Genomic DNA, 20,355 nt, shown 5'->3' on the forward strand with positions numbered 1-20,355 from the left:
CAACCTTTCACTGACAAAGCTGGTTAACAACAGATCTATCTGACAACCTTTCACTGACAAAGCTGGTTAACAACAGATCTATCTGACAACCTTTCACTGACAAAGCTGGTTAACAACAGATCTACCTAAACAATTTTCCCCTAGAATGATATCTGTGACTCCTTTTTTTAATCATTTTTATTACTTCTGCTCCAAAAAATACAAATATTGAGGCATTGTACAAATTAATCTTCCACATGGAAAGGCACATTGTTTTGAAAAGCAGTATTTCATACATTTTGACACAAATTTTGAATGTGCATGTATATTCAATCCTCTTTACGTCTGCACCAAACATATAAATATTGACTTCAAAAACTGATCTACTTTGCTAAAACAACCATCTTCTAACAAATTTCCAGACATTTTCTATTTGAAATATTATGCAAACTACAAAACCTGACCCTTCCCACACTCAACTTTCAAGGACTTTCATAAAAGAAGAATAATTTCACATGAAACAAAATGAACATTTACATCATTATGTGAAACTGTAATAAATATAAGTGTACATCATGAACAGTCTTTATCTTATAATTCTTACAATTTGCAAGAAACACAAGAAATACTTGGAATGCCGGTCACAAGACACTCGTTATAAATAGAGATACTTGGGATGCCGGTCACCAGACACTCGTTATAAAGAGAGATACTTGGGATGCCGGTCACCAGACACTCGTTATAAAGAGAGATACTTGGGATGCCTGTCACAAGACACTCGTTATAAATAGAGATATTTGGGATGCCTGTCACCAGACACTGGTTATAAACAGAGATATTTGGGATGCCTGTCACAAGACTCTCGTTATAGATAGAGATACTTGGGATGCCTGTCACCAGACACTCGTTATAAATAGAGATACTTGGGATGCCTGTCACAAGACACTTGTTATAAATAGAGATACTTGGGATGCCTGTCACAAGACTCTCGTTATAAATAGAGATACTTGGGATGCCTGTCACAAGACACTTGTTATAAATAGAGATACTTGGGATGCCTGTCACAAGACACTCGTTATAGATAGAGATAATTGGGATGCCTGTCACAAGACACTCGTTATAAATAGAGATATTTGGGATGCCTGTCACAAGACACTCGTTATAGATAGAGATACTTGGGATGCCTTTGGGATGCCTGTCACCAGACACTCGTTATAAAGAGAGATATTTGGGATGCCTGTCACAAGACACTCGTTATAGATAGAGATACTTGGGATGCCTGTCACCAGACACTCGTTATAAATAGAGATATTTGGGATGCCTGTCACAAGACACTCGTTATGAATAGAGATACTTGGGATGCCTGTCACAAGACACTCGTTATAAATAGAGATATTTGGGATGCCTGTCACAAGACACTCGTTATAAATAGAGATACTTGGGATGCCTGTCACAAGACACTCGTTATAGATAGAGATACTTGGGATGCCTGTCACAAGACTCTCGTTATAGATAGAGATACTTGGGATGCCTGTCACAAGACACTCGTTATAAATAGAGATACTTGGGATGCCTGTCACCAGACAGATTTAATAGTTTGATACTTGGGAACAAAATTACAAAAATTAATATCAAAATACAATAACGTTAAAAAATGAAGGTGGGAATAAGTGATCACAAATCTGGATCATGAAGCAGTTTTAAAGCGTGATCATACACTGTTCACTAAATGTAAAATAGAAGAAATATCCAGTATTAGTTTCTTCTTGGATTGCAGATTAGGACCAGACCATTTCTTTTTGTTGATTTATCAGTTTGTAATGTGCATATATGTATTTGCAATGAGTAGCCATACTGCAAATAATATTATAGTTGTTAATTTTGGGTTCATTTATTTTTAATTTAAATTATTTCAAAAATATGTATAAACAAGAGGCCCATGGGTCTTAACGGTCACCTGAGGTCTTCAAGTCTTTGAATAACTGATATATGCATACTTACAAAGTTTTTATTGTTTCTATGTTTGAAGGCTTAATTTTCAATTAAAAGGAGCTGAAAGTAGGTCAAGGTTATTCATTTAAACAAACTTGGTAGCCCTTCATCCTGGCATGCTACTATCCCAATATTACCACCATGGGCCATTTGGTTATTGAGAAGAAGTTATTTGAAGATTTTAACACATCTGACTCTTGTGAAAGAAGGTCTCAGTCATTCATTTGAAGAAACTTGGTAGCCCTTCATCCAAGCATGCTGCTGGCCCAATACCATGACCCTGGGCCTTTTTGTTATTGAGAAGAAGTCAAAAATGGAAATTGTTTATGGACGACGCTGGATAAAAGACGATTGCAATAGGTCACTTGAGACTTTGTCTCAGGTGACCTAATAAGACAATAAAATCTATAAAAAATATTGAATTTTCTATGTCAGAGGATCTAATTGCATATAGATTCATGACAACCTCACCTCCATGACAACATCATCTCCATGACAACCTCACCTCCATGACAACATCATCTCCATGACAACATCACCTCCATGACAACATCATCTCCATGACAACATCATCTCCATGACAACATCATCTCCAGACAAAAGTTGTTGCCATGCAGACACAAACTTAATTACATGACAACTATTTATCTGTATTATAATTTCCTCTCTGAAATGAAATTGGACAAAGGAAACATTCTACTTATGTATACAGAAATCAGCAGACACATGAACTCAGTTCAAGTCAACATTTGGACTTTGACAGATTCTGAATCAACAAAAATAATGCATAATAAGAAGTATCCCGGTCAATTTATAGGCACTGTTCAAGTTAATGTATCTGATCAACTATGGAATGGCTAATTACACCAAGCTAACTCTGCAGTGCTGGGAATCCTGAGATTCCCTCTCCTCCCAAATAGTGTTCACAAAATATCGGAACAGTCTTTTGTGTGAGTGCCATTTCCATACAGTCCTCACTGAAAAAGTTGCGCATGTCACTGCTGAGCACATTTTCCAGGTAGCGACGTAAGGGCAGGATGTGACTGAGTGGACCATCCCAGACAGTCAGGAAATCCTCCACAATGTGGTGCATCAGCTTTGGGCGAGGCAAAATCTCATTCTTGGCGATGCGCGACATTTGTGATTCTGAGGAGAGAATAAAAACATTTTCTAGGTTATTTGGGGAAAATGACTATGACTTTAAGAAAGAAAAAAATAAAAAAAAAAAAAACATTTCTTCTCTGCCTTATTTTATTAGAACATCTCAACATCCTTTCCTGCTTCCTTTCTCTTTTCTTGATGAAACATTCCATTATTGTAAGCATGTGATACCAGGCCCCACTTGTACAAAACATCTCAACTTGAGATTTCCTCAAATCGAGATTTTCCTCAGCTAATATCTCCTTGAAAATATTTTGTATGAAAATTCCTCAAGGAATTTCAGGACATCCTAGCCAATGACTTCCTCCTGTTCCTTGAGAAAATTTTATACAAGCCGTTTCTGAGGAGATATCCGCTGAGGAAAATCTCGACTTGAGGAAATCTCAAGTTGAGATGTTTTATACAAGTGCGGCCTGATAACCAACAGATCTTAATCTGATCTTTATTTATGAATATTTACTTAAGATATACCAAATATAAAAAGAACTGTTCATAAGAGAGTAAGTACCATAGAAACAATAAGCATCTTACTGTGTCACCATAATTCATACTATCATTGTAACAGGTGTCTTTTTCAAAGTTAAACCAAGTACAGACACATCTTAGTATATTATCTACTGAAACATCAAGGTGAAAACACAACACAAATTTCACTATCAACAATATTACATAATGAAATAATTTGAAGCTACTAACTTGTTGGAAGTGTTTCATAGTAGTAAACTACAGGATGAAGAAAGTTGGACGTGTGGGCTTCCGATGGCTCTCCCGTGGCTCGGTCAACTCGGAAGATATCATTGCCTGGCCCTGAGAAATTGGCTCCATATTGCAGAACGACTGCGATGATTCTGGAGGCTTGATGTCCAGAGTCTTCCTCCAATCTATGGATCAAGTTGATTGGGTATTCCTCGAGGTAGACATATTCACGTCCATTACTGCAATTTCAATCAACACATCAAAACAATGTCAAATCTATGAAATTTCATTTAATATATATATCTTTGATTAAAAAACCATGTTGAAATGAAGATTTCACTTTTATCGTCACATACAAAAGAAGAGAAAAATTCTTTGAATAACTGACCACACTAAAGCTAATTCAGAGACCAAAGAGAGCACTGCCTTGACTATATGTAACATAAACACACTAGATATAACACAGACACACCAGATATAACACAGACACAATAGATATAACACAGAAACACTAGATATAACACAGACACACTAGATATAACACAGACACAATAGATATAACACAGACACACCACCTATAACAGACACACCACCTTTAACACAGACACACCACCTATAACACAGACACACTAGATATAACACAGACACACCACCTATAACACAAACACACCACATATAACACAAACACACTAGATATAACACAGACACACTAGATATAACACAGACACACCAGATATCACACAGAAACACTAGCTATAACACAAACACAACAGATATAACACAGACACACTAGATATAACACAGACACACCAGATATAACAAATAACACTAGATATAACACAGACACACTAGATATAACACAAACACACCAGATATAACACAGACACACTAGATATAACACAGACACACCAGATATAACACAGAAACACTAGATATAACACAGACACACCACCTATAACACAAACACACTAGATATAACACAGACACACTAGATATAACACAGACACATCACCTATAACAGACACACCACCTATAACACAGACACACCACCTATAACACAGACACACTAGATATAACACAGAAACACCACATATAACACAGACACACTAGATATAACACATGCACACTAGATATAACACAGACACACATGATATAACACAGAAACACCAAAATAACACAGACACACTAGATATAACACAGACACACCACATATAACATAGACACACCAGATATAACACAGACACCAGAATTAACAAGGACACATTAGATATAAAACAGAAACACCAGATATAACACTAGATTCAGACATTCTATATCTAATTCAGAGAAACAAGGGTACACTGTTTGACAAAATGTATTGTAGAGTTTGATGGCAGTAACCACATAATTGCTAGTTGTCCTGTTAACCACACAGCATCTGTTGCTGAATATGGCATTCAGACCACAAATGGAATAACCGTCTCAATAACAGCAGACAATACTCTGGGCTGACACAGCCTTAACGGTAACATTACAAGTTTATAGCAGTTGTCAATGACAATAACCAGCAATCTGCCAAATCACTGCCACCTTTTTAGCTTTCAACTTGTATTCATCATCTGTCATTACACAACAAAGTCTTACTAATTATCAACAGGCGTTTTCTTGTGTGACACAGGCAATTAGTCAACAATTACTCATTAAAGAAGACTTCCTTCAACACTACAATATTACCCTTTTGGAAACATCCATTTAAATGTACTCTTAGAATTCCACAATTTTATTCATAGAAAATAAAAAAACAGAATTCAATTTCAATCCCATAAAAGGACAGCATCTTCTATAGCATAAAGTGCATTCCAACTCGTCGTTTTATTTTGATATTAGTCATTACGTGCCGTTTATCACAGAGCCTTAGTGCTAACCAGTTATAGTAATAATTGGATCATTAATTATTGGCTGTTGCTTGAGCACTTCTCCAACAAGAATGCCACAAACATGTATTAAAACTCAATTCTGGAAATTAATGGATCTTGTTCCACCAACACAGCTGTAATTTCCTCGTATCTGGGTTACAAATTTAACTTTATTATGTCACAATAGTAAATTGATTTTCTGTTCATTCTTAATATGTCTTCATATTTTAACTTCATAAGTAAGTATTTTTTAAACTTGTACATAATGCCCTGATATTTACAAATAGAAGTAATGGCAACAAATCTGATTTGATATACTGTGACTACTGCCTCATGGTTTTATCAAGTAAAATCTTTTTAGAGAAGAATTTGCTAAAGTGATGTGAAACGATTTCTATAAATAGCACATACAACACTGAGGTATTCTGATATTTGCCTTTATGATCAGACCAAATCTGAAATGAAGCCTTTAAGTGATGATTATTATTTTCGATAGTAGTTGATGACCTTGACCTGGAAATAGTGACATGATTAATTTATCATTCTGGACTTTAATCTGTTATGTCATAAGAAGTATTGACCAAGAATTTCTAAAAATAGAACTTGTAACCATAACTGTGGCATCAACCTTGAACTTGGCACACTCATGTACAAGTTTACTTGAGTTATGATCCGATCCATGTGAAAGTTTCTATTCATGCATAATTTTCATTGATTCTAGGCATGGACACTGATTGGATGAAAATATAAAGGTATATCCTAATATGGCTTGCTAATTATGGTTATTAGTAACATTCTTTAGAGTTTATCATAGAAAATGTTATGGCACATACTCTTTTAGGATAATCACATCGCCAAGGATACCAAACATCTGGTAGGTGCCGGATGCTTCATTTAGTCTTTTGATGATGTGAGTAAGGAGCTGTGTGATTGGTCCAGTAGTAGACGGCCAGGGCACCTGGTGATATCTCCACTCCATGAGGTGGTGAAGGGCGCGTGCTGAGGGTAAAAAGGACGGTAAGGACATTGTAACACTGATCTCTTTAATAACGCTATTGTAACCCTAGCAACCTGTTGTTATCTTGCCATGCCTAATGTAAACTTCTAAAACCTCCTGTAAACCAACCACAACAGCTAAACACTACTATAACAACTTCAGCACTACTTCATACTACACCTACTATAACCCTATTATACACCTACTACACCTACTGTAACCCTACTACACCTACTATAACCCTATTCTACTATAACCCTATTATACACCTACTACACCTACTATAACCCTATTATACACCTACTAAACCTACTGTAACTCTATTATACACCTACTATAACCCTATTATACACCTACTACACCTACTGTAACTCTATTATACACCTACTATAACCCTATTATACACCTACTATAACCCTATTATACACCTACTACACCTACTGTAACTCTATTATACACCTACTATAACCCTATTATACACCTACTATAACCCTATTATACACCTACTACACCTACTGTAACCCTACTACACATACTATAACCCTATTATACACCTACTATAACCCTACTACACCTACTGTAACCCTACTACACTTACTATAACCCTATTATACACCTACTGTAACCCTACTACACCTACTGTAACCCTACTACACCTACTGTAACCCTACTACACCTACTATAACCCTATCATACACCTACTATAACCCTACACACTTACTATAACCCTATTATACACCTACTGTAACCCTACTACACCTACTATAACCCTATTATACACCTACTATAACCCTATTATACACCTACTACACCTACTGTAACTCTATTATACACCTACTATAACCCTATTATACACCTACTATAACCCTATTATACACCTACTACACCTACTGTAACCCTACTACACATACTATAACCCTATTATACACCTACTATAACCCTACTACACCTACTGTAACCCTACTACACTTACTATAACCCTATTATACACCTACTGTAACCCTACTACACCTACTGTAACCCTACTACACCTACTGTAACCCTACTACACCTACTATAACCCTATCATACACCTACTACACCTACTGTAACCCTACTACACTTACTATAACCCTATTATACACCTACTGTAACCCTACTACACCTACTGTAACCCTACTACACCTACTATATCCCTATTATACACCTACTATAACCCTACTACACCTACTGTAACCCTGCTACATTTACTATAACCCTATTATACACCTACTATAACCCTACTACACCTACTGTAACCCTACTACACCTACTATATCCCTATTATACACCTACTGTAACCCTACTACACCTATTGTAACCCTACACCTCCTATAACCCTACTACACCTGTAACCCTGCTACTAACTATAACCCTATTATACACCTACTGTAACCCTGCTACACTTACTGTAACCCTATTATACACCTACTATAACCTTATTATACACCTACTATAACCCTACTACACCTACAGTAACCCTGCTACACTAACTATAACCCTATTATACACCTACTTTAACCCTACTACACCTACTGTAACCCTATTATACACCTACTATAACCCTATTATACACCTACTACACTTACTATAACCCTATTATACACCTACTACACCTACTGTAACCCTACTACACCTACTATAACCCTATTATACACCTACTACACTTACTATAACCCTATTATACACCTACTATACTTACTATAACCCTATTATACACCTACTATAATCCTATTATAAACCTACTACACCTACTCTTACCCTACTATACACCCACTATAACCCTATTATACACCTACTATAACCCTATTATACACCTACTACATTTACTATAACCCTATTATACACCTATTACACTTACTGTAACCCTATTATACACCTACTATAACCCTATTTTACACCTACTTTAACCCTATTATATACCTACTGCACCTACTGTAACAATAACATAAACCTCTCTAAATTCTGTAATCTTTCAATTAGCAAAAAGTAACAAAGTAAAATATAATATAGAAAGGAACAAAGTAAAACATGAGATAGAAAGTAACAAAGTAAAACATGATATAGAAAGTAACAAAGTAAAACAGGAGATTGAAAGGAACAAAGTAAAACATGAGATAGAAAGTAACAAAGTAAAACATGAGATAGAAAGTAACAAAGTAAAACATGATATAGAAAGTAACAAAGTAAAACAGGAGATTGAAAGGAACAAAGTAAAACATAAGATAGAAAGTAACAAAGTAAAAAATGAGATAGAAAGGAACAAAGTAAAACATGATAAAGAAAGGAACAAAGTAAGACATGAGATAGAAAGTAACAAAGTAAAACATGAGATAGAAAGTAACAAAGTAAAACATGATATAGAAAGGAACAAAGTAAAACATGAGATTGAAAGTAACAAAGTAAAACATGATATAGAAAGTAACAAAGTAAAACATGAGATAGAAAGGAACAAAGTAAAACATAAGATAGAAAGTAACAAAGTAAAACATGAGATCGAAAGTAACAAAGTAAAACATGATATAGAAAGTAACAAAGTAAAACATGATATAAAAAGTAACAAAGTAAAACATGATATAGAAAGGAACAAAGTAAGACATGAGATTGAAAGGAACAAAGTAAAACATAAGATAGAAAGTAACAAAGTAAAACATGATATAGAAAGGACCAAAGTAAAACATGAGATAGAAAGGAACAAAGTAAAACATGAGATTGAAAGTAACAAAGTAAAACATAAGATAGAAAGTAACAAAGTAAAACATAAGATAGAAAGTAACAAAGTAAAACATAAGTAAAACATGAGATCGAAAGTAACAAAGTAAAACATAAAGTACAAAGATACATTAGCGTACAATGTAATTGTGTTCAGTTCATAATCCTTGCAATTATTCTTTTTCAATCCAAAAAACAATTTCTATCATATCAAATGTAAGCATTTATTTCGTGGATACATATACATTTTCGTGTGGATACATATAAATTTTCGCGTGGATACATATACATTTTCGTGTACATACTTTAAGATTGTTCTATTGGTACTGCTGAAATGAAAGCTGGAGAAGAAACAAGATCTGCCTATAAATACTGACCAGTGTAACGGTATCCATGAATGAAGCCTCCGGCAGATTTTCGAAAGTCCAATGAGTGGGAGGCGACGCCCACCACATACATCCCAGGGTTGTTAATAGACTGGTAATCGTAATCAATTTTGGGAAATTTTTTGGCTCTCCCTTTTCCTAAAATCAACTTTGAAGTCCTAAGAAAATAAAAAAGGAAGATGGTTATTTTATTATTTAACATTTAAAAATTTCCTAAAATAAACAGTAATTACTGAATATATAACATACAGTAATTACTGATTATATAACATACAGTAATTACTGAATATATAACATACAGTAATTACTGAATATATAACATACAGTAATTACTGAATATATAACGCACAGTAATTACTGAATATATAACAAACAGTAATTACTGAATATATAACATACAGTAATTACTGAATATATAACGTACAGTAATTACTGAATATATAACATACAGTAATTACTGAATATATAACATACAGTAATTACTGAATATATAACATACAGTAATTACTAAATATATAACATACAATAATTACTGAATATATAACGTACAGTAATTACTGAATATATAACGTACAGTAATTACTGAATATATAACGTACAGTAATTACTGAATATATAACGTACAGTAATTACTGAATATATAACATACAGTAATTACTGAATATATAACATACAGTAATTACTGAATATACTGAATAATACGTACAGTAATTACTGAATATAACGTACAGTAATTACTGAATATATAACGTACAGTAATTACTGATATATACAACATACAGTAATTACTGAATATATAACATACAGTAATTACTGAATATATAACATACAGTAATTACTGAATATATAATGTACAGTAATTACTGAATATATAACATACAGTAATTACTGAATATATAACATACAGTAATTACTGAATATATAACATACAGTAATTACTGAATATATAACAGTATTTTCCTTATCTATAACAAATAGCATTTACCTCATATCTAATTACTTATATAGCATAAAGCAATTACATAAAACATAACATTAAGTAATTACCTATGACATACATTAATTACCTAAGATCATGTACAGTTACCACCAAATACACTCAACTGAAGCTAGGTATTTTTAATGCTTTCAACTGGGTTTCTTGGGGTCAACTTCTACATAAAGTGCTATAAAATTTGACAATAACTGCAATTTGCTTTCAACCTCCAACAAGATGAAATTAATAATACACTTAAGTGTATTTTTAAAAACAAGTTCCTTACACATGTAACCTTTCAAGAGATTGGCTTCAAATAATGTCTCAAAGAGATTTACTTAAGCTTGTTAATATCAGAGTGTCTATGATAACATCCTGTAAAAATGTAGGGTAATTTACGTAATAAATGGGTCTGATAATTTACCCAGCATTCTGTTGGGCAAGCCATTTTCTGTCCATCTCAGGTTTACTTACTCATTGAATATAGAGGTGTCAAACTTAAAGCCCAAGCACCTGACAATGCGATCATATGGCTCACGAAGTGCAAAGTTATCAAGGGGAAACATTAAGTCTTCTTCTTCGTCTTTGAACTGGAGAATAAACTTGGATCCTTGTTTGACCAATTTTACTTCATCAAGTCCTGCTTCTAGGACGCCATCAAGGGATTTGAGCTGATAAGTGTCTAGTAATCCATTGTTTACAGCTCTGTAAAAAATAGTTAACAACACATAGTAATAATGATTATATATACATCAAATTAAGGTTCTGTATAATAAGACACATATTAATTTAAAGAAAAAAAAATGAGATGTAAACATCAGTAAACAAATAGTATTTTGTATATGTTATGGTCAGCCAATGTAACCTGAGATAGACCAACCAAATATCCATCAGTATTCAAATTTTTTCAATAGGCAGTAAATTGATTTTTAGTGAAACTTTCACTGGTCTAAGAATTCTCCTGCTGTATAACTGTTCTGTTTAAAGCTCTAAAACAGCATTACTGAGAATATACATGGCGCTTGATTGGTTATAAACAACTGGAAATTTGATTGGTTATAAACAACGGTAAATTTGATTGGTTATAAACAATGGGAAAATTAGATTGGTTATTAACAACAAGCAATTTGATTCTTTACCTTAGATCTCCAACATAGTGTGTTGCCCAGGCTAGTCGAACTCTTGACCTCCCAACCATATGTATTACATTTGTTGAACCATATATTGAATCAGCTACTTCAAATGCTGCATTACCTCTACCTATTAAAAAAAGGAAAATCCATTAATGTGTTACATTTGTTAATGATGAAACATATGAAAATGAATCACAATAATGCTATCCAGTAGATATGACCAAAATCTGTTGAGAAGTTCTCCAGATAGAACAACGATTTGGTACAGGTTATGACAGGAAAGGACAGACAAATGCACATGGATTACATTACATGTCCTTCTTCCTTATAAAATGGTGTGGGCATAAAAACATGAGTTAAACTGAAGCATGTTATTATTTACATGGAAGCATTAATGATAGAATTTGCACAAATAATCAGAGTCCAAAATTTGTCTAAATAAGAAATATTTTCCATAAAAAAAAAATCCACTTTCAAATTACCCAGTACCCATATTAATTTCTAGTCACCAAAGAAGCATCTAAACCAAATCTGTGTTAAAATGAATACATATTTGCTCTACAATGGCAAATCAATGCTCACACCAAACCCTTGACTTTAAAATTATGTTCATAATATTCATGATATATACTGAATTTCAACAGTGAAACAAAACCTAAACCTAGAGCAATGCCAGACACCAATACATTAATACTTCCATGTCGATCAATAATGGAAGGATCCCCCTTTTCTAAAGAAATGAGTTAAAACCTCATACAATATGGCAAGTCTTGTCTCATCTGACTCAAGTAAAGTGGAGAATGTCTATAGGGCAGACAGTACCTCCTCAAAACTACTGGTCTAAGAAAAGTACTTTGAGAAAACCTTATTTACTTTTTAGCTGTCCCTTATCATGGACTACTTATGATTTTTTGAATGAAGAATGAGAAAGATGATTTAGTGAGAATATAAGTCTAAAAAAAAGAGGCCTAGAGGCATTGATGTTCACCTAATGTAAGTAATATAAAATACAAGAGGTCTAGTGGCGTTGATGTTAACCTAATATAAGCGATATAAAATACAAGAGGTCAAGTGGCATTGACGTTCACCTAATATAAGCGATATAAAATACAAGAGGTCAAGTGGCGTTGACGTTCACCTAATGTAAGTAATATCAAATACAAAAAGTCTAGTGGCGTTGACGTTCACCTAATGTAAGTAATATCAAATACAAGAGGTCTAGTGGTGTTGATGTTCACCTAATGTAAGTAATATCAAATACAAAACGTCTAGTGGCGTTGATGTTCACCTAATGTAAGTGATATAAAATACAAGAGGTCAAGTGGGTAATATAAGCGATATTCAAGAGGTCAAGTGGCGTTAATATAAGTAATATCAAATACAAAACGTCTAGTGGCGTTGATGTTCACCTAATGTAAGTGATATAAAATACAAGAGGTCTAGTGGCGTTGACGTTCACCTAATGTAAGAAACATAAAATACAAGAGGTCAAGTGGCGAAGACGTTCACCTAATGTAAGAAATATCAAATACAAGAGGTCTAGTGGTGTTGATGTTCACCTAATGTAAGTAATATCAAATACAAAACGTCTAGTGGCGTTGATGTTCACCTAATGTAAGTGATATAAAATACAAGAGGTCTAGTGGCGTTGACGTTCACCTAATGTAAGAAACATAAAATACAAGAGGTCAAGTGGCGAAGACGTTCACCTAATGTAAGAAATATCAAATACAAGAGGTCTAGTGGTGTTGATGTTCACCTAATGTAAGTAATATCAAATACAAAAAGTCTAGTGGCGTTGACGTTCACCTAATGTAAGTGATATAAAATACAAGAGGTCTAGTGGCGTTGACCTTCACCTAATGTAAGAAATATAAAATACAAGAGGTCAAGTGGCGATGACGTTCACCTAATATAAGCGATATAAAATACAAGAGGTCTAGTGGCGTTGACGTTCACCTAATGTAAGTAATATAAAATACAAGAGGTCTAGTGGCATTGACGTTCACCTAATGTAAGCGATATAAAATACAAGAGGTCAAGTGGCGTTGATGTTCACCTAATGTAAGTAATATAAAATACAAGAGGTCTAGTGGCATTGACGTTCACCTAATGTAAGCGATATAAAATACAAGAGGTCAAGTGGCGTTGATGTTCACCTAATGTAGGAAATATCAAATACAAGAGGTCTAGTGGTGTTGATGTTCACCTAATGTAAGAAATATAAAATAAAAGAGGTCTAGTGGCGATGATGTTCACCTAATGTAAGTAATATCAAATACAAGAGGTCTAGTGGTGTTGATGTTCACCTAATGTAAGAAATATCAAATACAAGAGGTCAAGTGGCGTTGATGAAAAAGAAATTGTAACATTGATGATTGTCAGCCAGTGTCAATAAACGCATACCATCAAAATTGTCATCCTATACTAAAAAATTTTTGCAAAGTTATTTCCAGTGGGAAAAAGCAATGTTATGCTCAAAAATACAATTGTTCTATAAGAGTTATAGTTAAGTTAACCTCCTCCCCAGGAAGAAAGTGAGATCCATTTTGGTAATTAAAGCACCTTAAGAAGAGCATTTGATTCTACCATACCTGGGTACGGAGAAGATTTTAAAAATCTATTTCAATTTGATCCCTTTTGGCCCCACCCATCAGCCCCTGGGGGTCAAGCAGTTTCCAATTGAAATAGAAAAAATGATCAAAATCCTATTTTGCCTATTTAAACTATAACAAACTTTGCCCCTTCCCTACAGGGAAATAAGAGACCCTGGGGCCCTGGCATTCACACTTCTGGTAAAGCACCTTTAGATGCTTCCATTCATGAAGAGTATTTGATCCTTCCATATCTGGCTGTTGAGAAGAAGATTTTTGAAATTTGAGTCAATTTGATGCTTTTGGCCCCACCAAATGAGAATGAAGTAATGGAAGTCAACCTCCAATATTGAGACAGCTGGCCTGTGACAGAGAGATTTCTGTCAAATCACTGAAAACATCAATATGTGGTGTCGCCATGGTTTGGACAAGATGCAGTACATTTTATTTTTAGAATGTAACCAATTTTGCAAGATTTTCTCTTTCTAATGTCTATTTTAAGTAATGTCTTACTTATCTATAATAAGTCCACAGAAACAAGGAAGTAACATTTTTAGCATGTGCAGTATTTTTAGGTCTCCTACTGAACTACAATAGACAGAGCCAATAACAGGTATGGATTTACAGCTGGATCAATACAGTACTACATAGACAACAATAGCAGTCTATTTTATATGAAAAAATGCTCTCAAAGACTTCCACTCATTACTACAGGAGAAAGACACAATTATATAGAGGGTTGGTGATATGGGGAATAATGTCAGTAGAACACCAAGACACACTATGAATGTTCTTTTTTTTTTTATCAGTATTGATTCAAATCATGTACTTTTTACTCATTATACTGTTAACAGAGCATATATACAATTAAACAGCAAAGGTCTTACAGGATCCAACACCTATATCTGTTCACACTAAAAATACTTTTCTGCAGGGATAATATTTTGTATATCTTTGTAAGATCTGACACTTCCAAGATAATCTTTTGTATATCTTTATAAGACTTGACACTTCCAAGATAATCTTTTGTGTATCTTTGTAAGACCTGACATTCAAAGAAAATCTTTTATATGTCTTGATAAGATTTTTTGTAAATCTTTGTAAGACCTGACATTCAGAGATTTTTTGTAAATCTTTGTAAGACCTGACATTCAGAGATTTTTTGTAAATCTTTGTAAGACCTGACATTCAGAGATTTTTTGTAAATCTTTGTAAGACCTGACATTCAGAGATTTTTTGTAAATCTTTGTAAGACCTGACATTCGGAGATTTTTTGTAAATCTTTGTAAGACTTGACACTTCAGAGATAACATTTTGTATATCTTTGTAAGACTTGACACTTCAGAGATAACATTTTGTATATCTTCATAAGACTTGACACTTCAGAGATTTTTTGTAAATCTTCGTAAGACCTGACATTCAGAGATAACCTTTTGTAAATCTTTGGAAGACTTGACACTTCAGAGATAACATTTTGTATATCTTCATAAGACTTGACACTTCAGAGATTTTTTGTAAATCTTCGTAAGACCTGACATTCAGAGATAACCTTTTGTGTATCTTTGTAAGATTTGACAATTCAGAGAATACCTTTTGTGTATCTTTGTAAGATTTGACACTTTAGAGATAACCTTTTGTATATCTTTGTAAGACTTGACACTTCAGAAATAATTTTTTGTATATTTCTGGAAGACTTGACTCTTTAACTATACTCTTTTGTATATCTGAAATTTGTAAACTTTGACACTTTTTTTGTTTCATTAACAAAAATATTTAACCACTAGAGCAGATAATAAGAACAAAACAGAAGAAGGACCTGACATTACCGTAAGGTAGTGTAAAAGAATAACTCCAGGAGTGGATGAGCCTGATGGTTCAATAATCTGGGGTTATTACAAAATATCTTTTCTAAATTTTTTAGTGACCACAGCTGTATGGAAGCACACAAAAAATGACTTGTATACTAACCAACATGATAAGGAACAATTATAAACAAGACTTCATCAAACAGTGGTTAAGTTTGGTGCCACATAACCGGAGTTAACTAATTACCTCCCTGTTAAATATCACATATCTAGTGTTAATCAATGATACTGCCTCATAGCTAGTGTAAAATAATTAACATCTGGTTCACAACAGTAAATTCATATTACACTTAAATTATAACAGGATATTGTATAGCTAACATTAGGAAAAACGACTGACAAGAGAAGATACAGAAATAAGAAAAAAGAAATGACATTCTTTAAGCTGAAGTGAACGTGCCTAGAGATAAAAGTGGTTCTCTCTCTCCCTATGGAACTTCTCTGTATACATGTGGATCAACAGTATCAGCTATCTTCGACACCTAATTGCTACTGAACACTCCCTTCTCCAACATATCAGTGGGTTGGGTACCTACAGGCACGTGGTTCTGACACCCACTCAAAAGGTCTGATGCAGTCGCTTCTCCACAACATCAGTAATCAAATGACAAATTGCAACATTTACGAGAAAGTGTCAGAATATTGATTGAGTGTTTCCAACAATTATGAGCTTGTTAGGAAATCTCTCCTCCAAATTCAGAAAATTCTACATCATCTCTTTTTGTTGTAAAAGCAGAGTACAGGAAAAAGTGATGGCCAGCTAGCCAGCAGTGTCTGTCTTTATAATATGCTGCTTTGTGAATATCAAGTTCCCAATAACTTCACTGATTGTCTAATTTATCATCAATAATGAAATACACAGACTGGATATTTACATATATCAGTGTAATTCATCTGAATAATAAATGAAAAGATCAAATCTTCCCTCCAATCTCTAATGCAAAAAAACACTTTCAAATGATTCTATCAATCAAGATGTCATGTTGTTCCAAAATAAAAGTACAAAAAATAACATACTCTTATTAAGAGGCATCACGGATGACCATAGTAACCTGAGGATTAGATCTGTCATAACCGCAGTTTCACCAAAGGATTAGATCTGTCCATACTTTGATTTCACCTTAGGATTAGATCTGTCCTTACTTTGATTTCACCTTAGGATTAGATCTGTCCTTACTCTGATTTCACCTTAGGATTAGATCTGTCCTTAATTGGGTTTCACCTTAGGATTAGATCAGTCCTAACTTTGATTTCACCTGAGGATTAGATCTGTCCTTACTTTGATTTCACCTTAGGATTTGATCTGTCCTTAATTGGGTTTCACCTTAGGATTAGATCAGTCCTAACTTTGATTTCACCTGAGGATTTGATCTGTCCTTAATTGGGTTTCACCTTAGGATTAGATCAGTCCTAACTTTGATTTCACCTGAGGATTAGATCTGTCCTTACTTTGATTTCACCTGAGGATTTGATCTGTCCTTAATTGGGTTTCACCTTAGGGAGTCCTAACTTTGATTTAACCTGAGGATTAGTGTCCTAACTTTGGTTTCACCTGAGGATTAGATCTGTCCTAACTTTGATTTCACCTGAGGATTAGATCTGTCCTAACTTTGATTTAACCTGAGGATTAGATCTGTCCTAACTTTGATTTAATCTGAGGATTAGATCTGTCCTTACTTTGATTTAACCTGAGGATTAGATCCGTCCTAACTTTGATTTAACCTGAGGATTAGATCTGTCCTAACTTTGATTTAACCTGAGGATTAGATCTGTCCTAACTTTGATTTAACCTGAGGATTAGATCTGTCCTAACTTTGATTTAACCTGAGGATTAGATCTGTCCTTACTTTGATTTCACCTGAGGATTAGATCTTTCATGAATTTGATTTCACCTCAGGGTTATATCGGTCCTTATAGGTAGACGTCTTGGGGAGTTTAGAACAACAGATCTGACAGATAAAGGAGTCTTGGTGACCTGACAAGAAGGATTCTTTGTGAATTTGGAACAATAGACCCGACAGGTAAGAGTCTTACGTGAGCTTGGATCTGATAGACCTGACAAGATGACTCTCGAGTGAGTCTGTAACAAATAAAACGAGATAAGTAAGAGTCTTGGTGAATATGGATCAAATAAGTCTGACAGGTAAGAGTCTTACGTGAGCTTGGATCTGATAGACCTGACAAGATGACTCTCGAGTGAGTCTGTAACAAATAAAACGAGATAAGTAAGAGTCTTGGTGAATATGGATCAAATAAGTCTGACAGGTAAGAGTCTTACGTGAGCTTGGATCTGATAGACCTGACAAGATGACTCTCGAGTGAGTCTGTAACAAATAAAACGAGATAAGTAAGAGTCTTGGTGAATATGGATCAAATAAGTCTGACAGGTAAGAGTCTTACGTGAGCTTGGATCAGATAGACCTGACAAGATGACTCTCGAGTGAGTCTGTAACAAATAAAACGAGATAAGTAAGAGTCTTGGTGAATATGGATCAAATAAGTCTGACAGGTAAGAGTCTTACGTGAGCTTGGATCAGATAGACCTGACAAGATGACTCTCGAGTGAGTCTGTAACAAATAAAACGAGATAAGTAAGAGTCTTGGTGAATATGGATCAAATAAGTCTGACAGGTAAGAGTCTTACGTGAGCTTGGATCAGATAGACCTGACAAGATGACTCTCGAGTGAGTCTGTAACAAATAAAACGAGATAAGTAAGAGTCTTGGTGAATATGGATCAAATAAGTCTGACAGGTAAGAGTCTTACATGAGCTTGGATCAGATAGACCTGACAAGATGACTCTCGAGTGAGTCTGTAACAAATAAAACGAGATAAGTAAGAGTCTTGGTGAATATGGATCAAATAAGTCTGACAGGTAAGAGTCTTACGTGAGCTTGGATCTGATAGACCTGACAAGATGACTCTCGAGTGAGTCTGTAACAAATAAAACGAGATAAGTAAGAGTCTTGGTGAATATGGATCAAATAAGTCTGACAGGTAAGAGTCTTACGTGAGCTTGGATCTGATAGACCTGACAAGATGACTCTCGAGTGAGTCTGTAACAAATAAAACGAGATAAGTAAGAGTCTTGGTGAATATGGATCAAATAAGTCTGACAGGTAAGAGTCTTACGTGAGCTTGGATCTGATAGACCTGACAAGATGACTCTCGAGTGAGTCTGTAACAAATAAAACGAGATAAGTAAGAGTCTTGGTGAATATGGATCAAATAAGTCTGACAGGCAAGAGTCTCTGTACTGCTTGATTTGTCTATAAAAGTATTCTGGTCCAGTACAGAATAACCATTTCATAACAGATACGCACAGAGATGATGGGAAAACTGATTCTGTATGATATTGATCTTATAAAAACTATGTGACACAGATATTACATCAAAATCCATCAAAGGCCAGGACCCCACAAACTATAATGTGTGATGGTGATTTTTTAATGTTTTCCAAATTGTCATGGTAAATAATCTTCTTCTGAAATTCAAAGTAAATTTGATGACACTCCAGACATCAAGAGGGCAATTTATGATTTCCTACTCATTGATGGTAAAACACAGGCATTTAATAGGCAATATAAAGACATCTGATGATTGGAAATCAATTATTCATTATATACAAAAAGGAAACACAACTTCAACTTTAAGCTTCAATAAAATAAAACTTATGAGAAATATGCCTAAATGTGAAATTCAATAGTTCACTTTGAATACTGGACCATCATCTGTCTTCAAAATGTCCGAGACTTATAAAATGATGACGACATTTTGCCACCATGAATCAGAGTAGCCTAATGTACACAAACCAGCAATAACGTGAGTAGTCAGACCAATCCCTAATATTGTGTGCCTTCTCTAAACAGCTATAGCTCTCTAACTCTGCATGGCATGGAGTTCATAAGGACATTGACTGTCTATAGAGGAACGCTATTCCATTCCTCGGTA

The 20,355-nt window shown here is 34.4% G+C and overlaps 1 protein-coding gene across 1 annotated transcript in view; it reads right to left on the minus strand.

Moving 5' to 3' along the window:
- Nucleotides 1-2,731: 2,731 nt before the first annotated feature.
- LOC132556315 (FAD-dependent oxidoreductase domain-containing protein 2-like) overlaps nt 2,732-20,355 on the minus strand; it is a 40,716-nt gene continuing 23,092 nt past the window's right edge. Inside the window, exons 4-9 of the mRNA XM_060220698.1 lie at nt 11,952-12,072; nt 11,287-11,517; nt 9,828-9,994; nt 6,557-6,722; nt 3,829-4,067; nt 2,732-3,117 (exon numbers count right to left, since the gene is read on the minus strand). Coding sequence (XP_060076681.1) covers nt 2,843-3,117; nt 3,829-4,067; nt 6,557-6,722; nt 9,828-9,994; nt 11,287-11,517; nt 11,952-12,072 — 1,199 coding nt within the window. The 3' untranslated portion in view covers nt 2,732-2,842. The remainder of the gene's footprint in view (nt 3,118-3,828; nt 4,068-6,556; nt 6,723-9,827; nt 9,995-11,286; nt 11,518-11,951; nt 12,073-20,355) is intronic.

The sequence above is a fragment of the Ylistrum balloti genome, unplaced genomic scaffold, assembly GCF_031769215.1.
Source record: "Ylistrum balloti isolate Yb309-2 unplaced genomic scaffold, AGI_CSIRO_Ybal_v1 Utg370558, whole genome shotgun sequence".
In the NCBI taxonomy this organism is placed as follows: domain Eukaryota; kingdom Metazoa; phylum Mollusca; class Bivalvia; order Pectinida; family Pectinidae; genus Ylistrum; species Ylistrum balloti.